Source organism: Melospiza melodia, chromosome Z, assembly GCF_035770615.1.
Source record: "Melospiza melodia melodia isolate bMelMel2 chromosome Z, bMelMel2.pri, whole genome shotgun sequence".
NCBI classification, from domain to species: domain Eukaryota; kingdom Metazoa; phylum Chordata; class Aves; order Passeriformes; family Passerellidae; genus Melospiza; species Melospiza melodia.
The window spans coordinates 43200583-43215033 of record NC_086226.1 but is presented as its reverse complement, the minus strand read 5'-3'; the positions used below and the strand labels follow the sequence as shown (position 1 = coordinate 43215033).

General features: G+C 35.0%; 1 protein-coding gene across 1 annotated transcript in view; it reads left to right on the top strand.

Moving 5' to 3' along the window:
- The window catches only part of TNPO1 (transportin 1), a 52728-nt gene that overhangs the window by 26803 nt on the left and 11474 nt on the right, over positions 1-14451 (top strand). Inside the window, exons 7-19 of the mRNA XM_063181072.1 lie at positions 230-311; positions 993-1115; positions 1589-1707; positions 3961-4021; positions 4660-4828; positions 6351-6503; positions 7710-7935; positions 10484-10655; positions 11903-11989; positions 12773-12880; positions 13055-13213; positions 13306-13393; positions 14351-14449. Of these exons, the coding sequence (XP_063037142.1) occupies positions 230-311; positions 993-1115; positions 1589-1707; positions 3961-4021; positions 4660-4828; positions 6351-6503; positions 7710-7935; positions 10484-10655; positions 11903-11989; positions 12773-12880; positions 13055-13213; positions 13306-13393; positions 14351-14449 (1646 nt within the window). The remainder of the gene's footprint in view (positions 1-229; positions 312-992; positions 1116-1588; positions 1708-3960; positions 4022-4659; positions 4829-6350; positions 6504-7709; positions 7936-10483; positions 10656-11902; positions 11990-12772; positions 12881-13054; positions 13214-13305; positions 13394-14350; positions 14450-14451) is intronic.

Genomic DNA, 14451 nt, shown 5'->3' with positions numbered 1-14451 from the left:
GAATACTTTATTTTTAAATATTTATTAGGTATATCAAAGTATACCTAATATATAAAAATTACTACATATTAAAATTTAGTTTAGTAATTTTTCTTGGTAATGCTACAGATGCACAGATTTGTTCTCTCTTGCCTTTGAGGATATTTGGTGTATGCTTTTGATGCCTGAGTACACATTAAAAAATGTTCTAACTCATGAAGCATATATATTTTAATTGTTTCTGTTGTAGGTCTCATGCAGTGGCATGTGTCAATCAATTTATCATCAGCAGAACTCAAGCTCTTATGTTGCACATAGATTCTTTTATTGAGGTGGGTATATATTCTTGGTTGGAGGTTTAAGTCAAATTACCTATCTGATTTATCAAGAGGTTTGAACTATGTTTTACAACCACCTCTACCCCTAAACTCTCCATTTCTTATTGCCTATTCTTAGCTTAAGCCTCCATGGATTGAAGTTCACTCTATATACTTGTGCTCAGAGCTAACTACAATGTAAGCAAAAGAAGTAGGTGTATTTCAAAAGATGTTTCCTTTTCCTAAGTAGGGAAAGCTCTTGTTGTGTAAAGGCACAAAAGTAATGGCAGCAGTCTGTCCCATACCTGTCGTGAGAAGTGCATGTCACTAGGCCTGTCTGCCTGTTGGAGTAATGTTACAGAACTTGGATGAGAAGGTTCTGGGTTGTCTAGAGTATTTTATTTGCTCCTCTTATGTACTGACACAATTTATATTAGGACCAAATATAATCCAGAAGTACTGTTCTTGTGCCAGGATTAATACACAGTGTCATATTGATGTATAAAAATATACACTGAGAGACTGAAGAGTTAATTTGCTAACCTGTATGTCTTTAAAAAATAAAATAGTATTCTAAAGTGTGCATTGGACAACTACAGAGATACATCTATCTCTTTTAGTCAGCCAGTAATGTAAATTCTAATAAAATTGAACACGATGAATTGAGGTTTTTCAACTGTTATTACTTTCTAACAGAATCTTTTTGCACTGGCTGGTGATGAGGAGCCTGAAGTACGCAAAAATGTTTGCCGTGCTCTTGTAATGTTGCTGGAAGTTCGAATGGATCGCCTCCTTCCTCATATGATTAGTATAGTTGAGGTGAGTCTCATTTCCTGGATGTTCTGCAGATTCCCCTGTTTGACATTGCAGAAATAATGAACAAAAAGCATTCATCAGAATGTTGTTGTTCTTGCACTTGCTAGCTCTTTGTTTCCCTTTAAGACTGAGATTGCAAAACATTTTTCTTATATAATTGCAAATTGACTTTGTATTTCACAGGCAGTGCATATGGCAGTTGTTTATTCTTTGTTAAATCAATTATCCCATAATGCCCAGGATCACAGCCAGGCATTGCATGACCCTAAGTGCAAAGATTGTGTTAAAAAATCTAGCACTAGTGCTGAAACTGCTAAAGTTTACACATTGAAGCTGTCACTTTTTCGGGTGTGTTGACCATAACAAGGATAAAGCATGTTGTTTTACACTGCTGAGGTGCTCTTTGAACTGCTAATGAAAAAGATTGAACATAAATGTTCTATTTTATACAAGTAATTTATTTTTATATTGTGTAGTACATGCTTCAGAGGACCCAAGATCAAGATGAAAATGTGGCTCTGGAGGCATGTGAATTTTGGCTGACTTTGGCTGAACAGCCAATTTGTAAAGAGGTATTATGTCGGCATCTTACTAAGTAAGTATCAAGAATTGCAGCTCATATTTATTTTCAGACAGTCCTCTTAAAATTTCAGTTGACTTGTTCATGGATACTCTTAGAGACAGTGTATATGGCTTGCAGTATGCTTAGAAGAATTCCATAGCTAGTTCTTGTTCCTAGTAAAATTGAAAAAACTTCTGTCTGTTTCAGACCCTGTGAACTCCAGAAACAATTTAACTGTGTCACTGTAGTGCTTACTTCAAATTTAATAAGCTGTTACACTTCACATGAATGCAAAATGCACTTAAGTGAACAACTCTGTGTGACATTACCCATAATATCTCATGTATGAACATGTCATCTTGACTACTGCTATGTAGGCATCTCTATGCAGTGCTTGAATGTGCATTGTCATGCAAAGGGTTCTTCATTTTAAAAAGAGCATAAAATAAAATGACATATCTTGGATTTAGGAATCAATTTTGTATAAATTACTCTTACAAGTTAACTTGAAGAAAGCCTGTACAATTTGTTCCTTCATACTTCTGTAATGTGATGATTTGAGTTTCAAAACCTACTTCTTCAAAGTTTCAAAAAGTCTTCCTATGCCTCAAGAAACAGATCTTTGATTGAATGGGAGTAAACGTCCATGTGTGTAGTGTAAATCTTTTTTTTTGCAACAGTGCTTGCAATTTCCTCCAGACTAATTTGAAATCTTTTACAACAGGAAATTAGTTTTTCAGTGTTGCATCAAATGAATACTCTCTTTTCATTTATGAAGACTTTTTAAAAATGGACAGAGTTCTGTCAAAGTTTTGAGTGGAAGAATAGAATGACAGGAGATGCATCCTTTTCAGCAGAAAATATCATTATAGATGTGAAGTAATTAAAAGAGAAAACAATTTTTTTTTCCTAACCAATTAACAAGTAGAAATTTGAGATTAAAACATGTACTGTTGCAGAGAAAGACTAGGAGTTAAAACCAGAAGAATAATAAGTGTTACAAGAAATTATTTTAAAATTTCACAATGGTCTGATTTAATTCCTACTTTTTTAGTTCAAAAGGCAAAAGAAGTCTCTACACACACCACATAGTTAACAGCTACTAGCATTAAATCTCTTTTGGCCTACATGAGCCTTGACACTGCAACAGCATCACACTCATTTTTTTAAAAAGCTTTTAAATTTCTACAAAAATAAATTATTAAAAGTCACATCATGTTTTCCCCAAAATCTTTCAATGTCATGTATGTTTAAGGCAACTTATTTGTTGGTGAGTCCTGTTTGACTAGGAAGCTATATAAACTTGTCAGTATTTGATAATCTTAGAATTTTGTATGTTAAATTAAAAGTGGGACAGGATCTTCTTAAAACTTGTTCATCTGGTTTCTAATATCTGTTCCATTTAATGCCTAGGAACTTCTTTATAATATGTATACTTCACAAAGTATGCTGCAGAAATGCCAATGATAATATTTATATTTACTATTCCTTCATTTAAGGTTTAGAACATAATGTGGCACTTCAGTGTGTGAATATTAGAGCAAGCTTGATACCTTCAAAAACAATACTCACCTGCAGAACATAGCAAGATTGAGTCTGTCATTGTTGCTGTGTCATCCCTGGTTATTAGTTTCATTTGGCTTATATGTGCTTACTCTTTTTTTCTTTTATTGAGGTGAACATGTTTTAATGGGAAGTATTTGACTTTTTTCCTTAGTACTTTTTTAGCTGTACATCTGTATGGTTGGAGCGTTATAGCCATAACCTGTTAATTAATTAAGTAAATCTTAATATGGATTAGTCAAGATTTCTGCAATGTTGAAAGCTTGTCTTACTGAAGAAATCATGAGTTGATAGGAGAGATTGATGTAGTTAGGCCTCTGTCTTTAACAATAGTGAGGTAGAGTCTTCATCAACAAGTAAATAAAGTGACAAGCACTATTGGCAAGAGTCAACTTATCACACATATTGTAGGAGTTTGAGTTCTTACTGAAAACCTGTAGATGTAATTTCTGAAAGGTGTTTCCGAATAAATTAATCAGTTGTGCCATTGGGCTACTTCTATTTAAAAGTTTGTCATTTGAAATAACACTTTTTCTCATTACAAAGTGTTGATGAATCTTATGACATAGAACTTGGCCTAGGTAATAGCTCTTTTTATCAGGCTAAGGTATTTCTCTTATGCATTGGGAGGTGAGGGTTACAACCAAAATTATGGCCTATATAAATTCAAACCGTTTTGCTTTTATATGTGTTACTTTATCATGTGTAAATATTTCTTTGTAGGCTGATACCTGTGCTGGTAAATGGTATGAAATATTCAGAGATTGATATTATTCTGTTGAAGGTGAGCATGTTTCTTTTACTCTCTTGGAATACTTGCTTAGGTTCTGACCTATAAATCAGAATGGTTCAGGTCAGAGTGGGCAGACCTAGCCTACCATCTCTTCAGTGAAGAATTAACTTTCTGGGGCAAAGTAGGCTGTTCCAAATACTAAATGCAACTGATGCCATGTTTGTTGGAAAATAATCTGTGGCTCTCCTGCTTTGTCCCAGTCTCCTCTCATGCAGCTTAGGCAGAGCTGGGATACTATTACCATGAACTACTTCAAGAATTCAGCATTAAGAAAATGTTCAAACTAATTCTAATGCCTTCCAGGTTGAATACATAGCTTTTTCCATCACTACTTATGTCTGTGTATCAAAATTTCTGAATCACTTCTTTATATTTCATTCCCATTGAGTAATTTTTTAGCAAGAAGGTTACTTTAGGGGTGAACATACCTCTCTTCCTTGTAGCTTTCTATTGCTTTTCTGGCAAATGCAGCAGTAGAACACAGAAACAGTGGCATTTTTTTGGTTGAGCAGCGCAGGTGGGATGTGAATCTTTTATGCACTTACAAAATCTTGAACTAAAACTACACTGTTAACTTCCTTAAGCAATACAGTTGAACTAGTTTATCTAATAAAACAATTTGGTGACAGGGGGATGTTGAAGAAGATGAAGCTATTCCAGATAGTGAGCAGGATATAAGACCTCGTTTCCATCGTTCGAAGACGGTGGCTCAGCAACACGAAGAAGATGGTATTGAAGATGATGACGATGATGATGATGAACTTGATGATGATGATACTATTTCTGACTGGAATTTAAGTAGGTGAAAGTCATGTGTTGAATGCTTTGAACAAGAGCTACTTACGTAGTACAAGAACCACAGTAAAAAGACAAGGAATACGAAGGCTTTTTTTTTGACTACACAAAAACCTGCTGACATAATTGGTGGGTTTGTTGGAGGGGAGAGCCTTTGAGATGTCACTTTGACTTTATTACTATATTGGCAAAAGCTATCCATCTGTAAGCTTATTTTGAGTATGGCAGATTGAGTTACAAATATCTATTTGATACAATTCAATGGAGCTTTCAGACCTAATATTTTAATTCTATGAAATAATAGAAATCCTGTATCACTTGGTTAAATTCAGTTTAAAAAGAGAAAAAAAAAGCTTTGCACATTGATAACTGGAGCAAGCTTAATTATTGCTGTCTTTAATTTCAGTCTTCCCTCTAAAATTGGTTTGTGTTTGATTTGGTTTGGGTAATTTTTTATTTCTATGTGAACATTCTACTGCCTATAGCCCTTACAGGTATTTCTTTTCTCAGTGAGGAATTTGCTTCTCAGTACAGTACTTTAGTTGTGAAGGTAAGAGATGGTTCTCAGGAAACCAGAGTTCAGGTGTCCTGTTTTGGGGGTCATAGGACCTTTAAGTTAATAGGCTATGTTATAAGGAAAGAAAACACTACAAACTTCTTTTTTAAGTTCAGTGACAGAAAATAGCTATTGAACTTCTGACAACTCTGATTTGAATTTGCTTTGCAAACAAACTCATTGTGAAATAATGCTTTGAGATGTGGACATAGCTACATAGGGTCTTTCCTTCCCAAGACCAGAAGTTTTCACAACAGGTGAATTTCACTTCGGGCTTATGCCTGAACAATTTTGAGACATATCTGAAGAGTTATTGCTCTTGAAAATATGCATGCAAATATGCTTGTTTCTGTAAAGCTGCATCTTGGGAAAAAAGTGTAGTTTTATATTCTTAATATTCTTTTTGTCGCTGCTGTGTGTAGAGATTGCAGAATTAAATATGCATTTTCTGAGAAAGAACTCAAATGACATAAGGTACCCTGTGATGCACAGTTTTGATTAAAACAGTGAGAAAGCTGAAGTTGTTCAGGAATGGTGGCCTAAAAGAGAAAGAGTAGAACACTTCAGAAATCTGTAATAACATATGTTATCTGGATTTGAAAAAATTTGTATTATCTGAAAATCAGAATTGCATGCCCTATTTCGTATCTAGTGTTCCATATTTGACTTCCAGTTTGAACAGAGATGAAGCACCAGCATAGCTTGACAATTACCACTATTGCTGACTAATGAGACCAGTGCAATTCTTTATGGCAGATTAAGAAAGAATTTATATTAAAATAGCTTTCTAAGAGCTGTGGCTTTGCTCAGGAGCACAATGGATCCCCCTGTAGTGTAATGGAGTGGAAGTATGTTCCCTCCTAGTGCACTGAGAATCCATTTGCAGCTCAGAGTTAAAATGGGGATTATATTGCCTAACTACAACTGTTTGTATAATAAGCAGAGATTAACGCTGTTAATTCCCTTCAGGGAAATGTTCTGCTGCTGCTCTAGATGTGCTAGCTAATGTATTTCGTGATGAACTCCTACCACACATCTTGCCACTGTTAAAGGAATTGCTCTTCCACCCCGAGTGGGTAGTTAAAGAATCCGGTATCCTTGTTCTTGGTGCAATTGCTGAAGGTAAGGCGACAGTTCGTATCAGGTTGCTGATTTTTAAATTGATTCTAAAGTAGCTCAGGTGAACGTACTAATGCAAAAAAATGTGTGTCCTTAGCTGGTTTGGTTTTGGTGAGTAATCTCTTCCATCTACTGATAGGTGACTACAGTTATTTTATTTTTAATTTTCAAATTTATGCGTATTTGAGAGGCTAAGCAGATTACATAATTTCTTTTATTTCTCATTTTCTAAACATTACAGTATAGAGGTGTTGATGTCTCTCAAAATACTAGCTTGATTTCATAGAAGATAAGTATTTAATAAATTTTATCTTTGGATTTTAATTGTTTTCAGAAATGGAGAAGACCATTCCTGTGACTTCAGTACACTAAGATGCGTTTTTTAGATGGTCTTCCAATTAAAATAGGCTAACTTCCATTCTTATTTACTTACAGTCTTGTTTGGCTTTTGCCTGAAGCTCCAGCATCTCTGATCTCTGTCCCTTTTGCAAGCTGAAGAAGTAGATTTGTGTTCATGCCTGGATTATCTTTTTTTTCCCTTACTGTCTAATGAACATAGTTTTTTTTACAGTGAATAGAAAAGTTTTAGTTGGTTTTGATCTGAAGTCCAGCGAGGTGGAAGTTAGTACTTCTGGCAGATCTCAGTGTCTAATTGCCCTTGCTGACTTGAGGCGTGCAGCTTTTATTCGTGGTCAATATTGGTATGATTTTAGGAAAAATGAAGAAATTTGAATTTCTTAAGGAATCCTTTCTCATGTGATGATTTGTTGTCAAGACAGTCTTTCTCTGCTTGGTGTTTTCTTGCTTTTTCTGAGTAGACTGAAGTAGGAACTTAAAGCTTTAGAAACTTTATTTGTAGTACTTGCTGTACTGCATTCAATAAAGCATTTCTGGAGATTCGGGAAGCACTGAAGTAGAAATGTAATTGAAAATAATGTCACTTTAATTGATGATGCAATTGTTATCTAATAATTTTAATATTTTCATTATTATGCAGTGTTATAATAATTATAATTATTATTTATGTAAGAGGAATTTTTTTAGAACCCTAAAAAAATATTTTAGTTGCTTTGTTAAAATATTTGTATTTTTAATTGCATGTTGTGTTCCTATGTGATAGAGAATGAAAATATGTCTCTCATAGGGAACAGAAAACAATGGAATTTTTCATTATTTCTGGTACTGCAATAGCTATATTTTTCTTTCCAGGCTGCATGCAGGGTATGATTCCATATCTTCCAGAGCTAATCCCTCACCTTATTCAGTGCCTCTCTGACAAAAAGGCTCTTGTGCGCTCCATTACATGCTGGACTCTTAGTCGCTATGCACACTGGGTAGTTAGTCAACCCCCAGACACATACTTGAAGCCATTAATGACTGAGTTGCTAAAGCGTATCTTGGATAGCAACAAGAGAGTACAAGAAGCTGCCTGCAGGTAAGCCAAAGCTTAAGCAAATGTCACTATCCATTACACTGCTTTTTTCCCATAGGAAGCTATTTTCATGCCCTTATCAGTCAATGCATGACTCCATTTCTAGCTCTTAACGTATTCTTCCTCTTAAATTAGAGTAGATGCAATTTTCTCCCAAATTGTAATAACATGAAAAAAGTTAATGTCTATTTCTCTTATGCAATTTGTTTGCAGAGTATCTAAAACACCAGCTTAAAAAATTTCTTGTATTAAATTAGCTGTTTGCAACACTTACTTTCAGTGTATGCTGTTTCATTGACCAGAAATTTGGTCTTTTTTAAAAATGTCTGTGAACATGGTCAGAACTGAATACAGTGGAAAGCTGTCCTATCGTTAGATTACTTAAAATATTTGTACTTAGCGTTACCAAAACATTTTGCTTATGATTATTTCAAGGGATTTTATCTTTCTCTTGAAATGATGTGGTGAGAGGTAAAATGCCCTTCTCCTCCATGTCTACTTCTTAAAAAAAAAATTGATTGCTTAATTAATGGATGCAACATTAATGGAATGGGAATGTGTGCACCCTCTTGTGCGTCAAAAAAATTTACATGTCTGTTTTTGTCAGACTGGAGTGTACTCAGCAAGCTTTCAATGTTTCTTCATGAAGCAGTTACATGTGCCTCTGAACACCTGAAACATAATAATAGTAGTAGTAGTAGTAATAATAATAATCGTAATGACAGCTACCCCCAAATGTCAGTAGTGCCTAAGGAGAGTAATGAGTTCAGAGTTCTTGGGCTAAGCTTTGCTCTAAAGGAAAATATATCCTTGCCTGAGGAAGATACAATGACTTTGTGAAATGTACTTAATAAAATTTAGGAATTAAACCCTGTTTCCTTTTTGTCTCCAAATGTCTGCAAAAATTTGGCTAGCAAGTTTGGGTAGCTTTAATGTCTTTTGTCTTTATTCTATTAAAAAAACCCCAAATGGAAAACCCAAGAAACCAAACAAAACAAACAAGGAACCAAAAAAAATCCTCAAAGGAAACTTTTCCACTTCTCCTCAAACTTTCCTTGTCCAGAACATGGCTGAAAATCTGCATTTAGTCAAACACAGCTGTATTGTGGTGTAGTTAAATAACCTCACCTGGTGCTTATGCTAGATGTGCAATGGGACATGGAAACCAGGAAATCTAGAATGGAAATACTAAAAATTACAGTACACTTGTTTTGTTTTTTTTTTATTATTATAAGTCCATTGTCAGACATGGAGTGTGTTTTGAGATACTTTCTTTTGAGCAGAAATTCACTAAAATTACTGTTACAACTAAAAATAAACTGGGAAACTTCACTGTAAGGAAAATGTAGTTGTCACAAGTCAAAACGTATTTATTAGCTTTTTTAATTGTAAGGAAATACAGTGAACCTTCTTCGAAAACAGCAAAGAGCTTCATCCCAGCACTGAGTAGTTGCATACATTGTTTATGTCTACCAAATTGAGGACTGAACACAGGATACTGTATGTTTTTGTTCCTAAATTCAGTATGGTAGCAGATTTCTAACATTCACGTCTGTACTTTCAAAAAACTGCTTCTTTAGGTGGCGACACACAGAATGATATTTTACTGAAAGACATTTATTTTCCTGCTCAAGTTGTATGCCTTTCTGAAAGAATACTTCATAATAAAATAAAAAATAAATAATTCAATAAATAAAGTAAGAAAGCTATCTATTTAGAGTTCACAGTTCTCTTTTGTTAAAAAAAACTGGATTTCTCTATTTGGTAGCACACAGTGGAGTGTTCATCTCTTGCAGTGGTGCATGCATTTTAGTGCAGATACTAGCTAATAATAATCTTATTGAGAGAGCTAGGCCAGTATATCTTCAATAGCTCAATAATTCTTTCCTTAATGTTTCTCTGAAGTGGTGTCTCTGGTGTGGGGGAATTTTTTTTATTTTTTTTCATTTTGGATGGGTTTTCTTAATGCTGCTGCTGAAACACTGGACAGACAAGCTGAAAAGTATCTAGGATGTCATGATGTATGCTTTGACCAAGAGCAGCTAAAACTGTTCATCCGCTGTATTGGTTTTAGTTTTCCATGTCTTTTAATGTATTTTTCTATGTCATGAAAAACTGACAGTACAAGGTGATGTTTGCATTGTACTGGCACAGCAGCATCAAAATGTCTAGGTGCAGCTACTGCAAACATTAAAGATAGTGGTCCATTTTTAACTTAAATAATCAGCTTTTGTGGTGCTTCCTTCTATTTTAGTTAGTATATTTTAACTTTTTGGCTAATGCTTTTCTTTTAAGTGGGGGACTCCCTAAGGAATTTTATGGCAATACTTCAAAATTTTGTTCTTTACAATGTAAGAGCTGGATCCTTATGGGAGATTTTGTTAAAAAAGATCAAAGTTATTTAAGTACCACCTTTTTGGAAGTATATCTTACGTGAATTTGAGGACTTAAATATAGCTTTATGTTTAAACAGATAGAGGTTAAGTAGGGCATTTGGGGGGTGTCTTGCTTCATTATTTCCAAGATACTAACCTGTTTTATTGTCCTTCAGTGCCTTTGCTACTCTAGAAGAGGAGGCTTGTACAGAGCTTGTTCCTTATCTTGCATATATACTTGACACTTTGGTCTTCGCATTTAGTAAATACCAGCATAAAAACCTGCTCATTCTTTATGATGCTATAGGAACTCTGGCAGATTCTGTAGGACATCATCTAAATAAACCAGTGAGTATACCTTATGTTCTGTGGAAGGACTTACTATATTTTAAAAACTTGTTCAGTGTTTTTTGTAGTGTGCTTTAGATGTTATAAACTAGAAATGCTGATATTTCCATTTACCTTTTATTAGTACTACATGCTTACTGATAAAATACATAGACTTCACGTAATTCTCCCACTACACAAATATTTGCCATTTTGAGTGAACAAGCAAAAGTCTGTGATTTGTTGTCAAATGTGCTGTTCATCATGGTTTTCTACATGCTTCAAGTTTTTTTTAGCTCAGAGGAGATATCACTATAGATACCCCATTTGGACAAAGCACAGATAATACACAGGCAAATGTGGTGGGGTTTTTTTTAGTGTACACGTATTAATTAGTAGAAGATGCATATGTCATGTATTTGCATCTTATGATGGTTATTGAGACTTGTTTTAATTCTCTATAGCGCATCAAATTACATATATGCCCTAGAAAAAAAATATTTTTCATTGTTTCCATTTTACTTGCCATCTGCACCCCACACCAGCAAAGGACCTGTTTTGCAGTCTCTCTCTGAGCCTGGCAACCTTGATATTTTACAGTACCAGGAGGAAGCTAAATGGCAGCTCCTGATGAGGGTGGGACTTTGTTTAGTCAGTTAGAATTTTGTACCTTTGGACATAGCAAAAGCAGTTGCCTCTTTGGATATCTTCTGCATGCAACAGTACTTTAGAGATGCCTTGCTTAGTGTCCTTGTGACTGTGGCTGTGTTGTGGCAAGGAATCCAGCTTTATATAGAAGGGCTAAGTGCCTTCTTCTCGAGAGATAGGAAATTACTTTCTTTGTGGATTGTTAGTTTGAGGAAGAAGTTTCAGAGAACTTGTGGTCATGGATCTAGGGTTGTAGCATCAGGGCAGTAGAAGATGGTTGAGAATAGCAGATGGCACATGTAGAGCCACAATGTAAATATAAAAATGTTTTCTGCATGCCTTGTGGCAACCAGATAGATAACCTGGGCAGGTATGCTAAAACCAAACCTGGAGGAAAAGATTCCCTTTGTAAAGGTACTTATGTGCTTTAGGAAAAAATATCAAATGCAAATTGTAAAATCTAATATTAAAATATTTCTATGAATTGCAACAGTGATTGAATTATAGTACACCTGTCTGTTCCTTCATTTGAAAAAGTAGAATATATCTCAGTTCATTTTAAACTTTGAAATAGAATAGTATGCAGTAAAGTGTTTTAGCAGCATTCTCATTCTAAACAGGAATATATTCAGATGCTAATGCCTCCATTAATCCAGAAGTGGAACATGCTGAAGGATGAAGATAAAGATCTCTTCCCTTTATTAGAGGTAAATGTTAAGATGTGAATATTTTTTATAAAGTTTTCTAGAGACCAATTTTTTTACTAAAAGTGTTCCTTCTAGGAAACATGACTGTAAAAGCGGACATTTTTAGCTATTTTCCGTTAGGGAAAAAATATTCTGACCGTGGTAAGAAAATTTTATGACTGAATAAATATCCTTAGGTTTAGCAGAAATAATTTAGGGTTTTTTTCTGCCATTTTGGAGTGTTTTCTTTGATAGGATTCTTTTACAAAAAAAGGATTCTATCCTCCTTTTGTTCTTGTCTTCTCTCTCCTTGCTCTCCCTTCATCCCTCCATTAAAACTATTGTCAGACAAGCTGAAGGTATGAACCAGGCCATGTAGTTTAATGCTCTCTACTTGCTGAGTGTGAAGCACCTCTAGAGGAAAACACCTCTAGAAAAATTAGTTTTGTAGCTCTTAGGTTATATTAGGGCTTGTTTATGGTCAAGATACTGCATCTTAGTGTAAGTGCTGTCTGAACTCTTGTAACTGGTTTTGTATGCATTTTCTTGGCTAACTCTTAAGAAGATGCTGCTGCTGAGAAATTTTCTCAACTGGTGTACACAGGAGCATGTAACAACTTGTTGATAGTTGCCTTGGCTCAGCTAAATCAATACCGCCTTTCTAGGTTGTGTTTGCTTAATCAGTTAAATGTTGGTGTACTTAAAATCCTAAGTTCCAAATTCCTCCTCCCAAGTAAAAGACTCTTCAGGCATGTGAAGAAAAGTAGTGACTGCTTTCTCTCTCTCCGTTTTTTTTAATTCCAGTGCCTGTCATCAGTTGCTACTGCCTTGCAATCTGGCTTTCTTCCATACTGTGAACCTGTGTACCAGCGCTGTGTAAATCTGGTGCAGAAGACACTTGCACAAGCCATGGTATTTTGCTATAACTATTCCAATGTTACTTCGCTAAACCAAAGTGTTAGCTATGTAAAATTAAGATGTGCAGGGGAATTGAATAGCTGCATGAAGGTGCAGTTCTGCAGCTTTTTTTTTGTACTCCTGAGAAAATCTAGTATAATTTTGAAAATGTGTACTTATTTGTTGCAGTTGCATAATGCTCAGCCAGACCAATATGAGGCTCCAGATAAAGATTTCATGATTGTGGCTCTTGATTTACTCAGTGGTTTAGCTGAAGGACTCGGAGGCAACATTGAACAGCTAGTGGCTCGCAGCAATATCCTGACATTAATGTATCAATGCATGCAGGTGAGATGATAAGCTATCTGATCTACACATTTCCTTTATTCAGAGAATCAGAAATTCTTTTAGAATTGTAACTTTTTTCTTCCTCTCTTTAGGACAAAATGCCTGAGGTACGGCAGAGTTCTTTTGCTTTGTTAGGTGACCTGACAAAGGCATGTTTTCAGCATGTTAAACCTTGCATCGGTATGTTTCTTTTACGTGTTTATTAACTTGTTTTTCAAATGTCTAAGAGGTTGTATTAGCCATTGTTATGCACCCTGTCCTGTGGGTTGCCTTTTTATTGTGTGATACGTGGTAATTTTCTGCAAAAGTCTATAGTCTTTTGTCCCTTTAATTGTATGTTAAGAAAGTATGTTCCTATTTTTATGGACAGTGCAAAAGTTCATTTTTCTTCTTTATTTTTATAGCTTTTTTTGTTCTACTTGAATTTAATTTTAAGTTAAAATATGTCTAATATAAATCCAGAAATGGGGTAGAGAATAAGGTTTCACTTTGTTTTTCTGCTTTTGAGATCTGTGGAAAGTAGCATCAGTGATACACTTCCACAATGTTTGGTCTTTCTTCCCACAGATAGTGTTGAGATGCACTTGCCAAATGAGTGTTTGGATAGGCTTGGAATTTAAAATTATTTGACAGATGTTATGGTGACCTTTTCAACTCACTTTTCTTAAAATTTAATCAAAGATGTAATTGCCTTCTAGTCTTTGTTGTTTTTTCAGGGGTAGCTGAATACGTAGTTATCCCAGTGATTTGGGGGATGTTCAGTCATATGATAAAACTAGTGCTTGTGGCTGTGGTTTTTTTCTTCTCTTCCTCTCTCTCCTCTCACCTGAGAAAGGGAAGGAGAGAAGATTTCTATGGAGAAGTTACATAAACGCTTTTAGGAAAATTCTAAAATCATAATTTGAAAATATTTGAGTTTATCTGCTTAGGTTCTAAATTCCAGGTTAATCTGATAAATAGCTGGAATATAGCTGTTGTTAATCTGAATGTAACACTTTCCAAGTATTTAAATAAGCTTACATTATCTTTTTCTTAAACATTCCTTCCTTCCCCCCCCCCCCCCCCCCCGCAATCCTAATGTAATGAGACAAGATGGTTTTATTGTATGATGAGTTTTCAAACTGTTGTTGTTTCTAGCTGATTTCATGCCAATTTTGGGAACCAACCTAAACCCTGAATTCATTTCTGTGTGTAACAATGCCACCTGGGCAATCGGAGAAATCTCTATCCAGATGGGT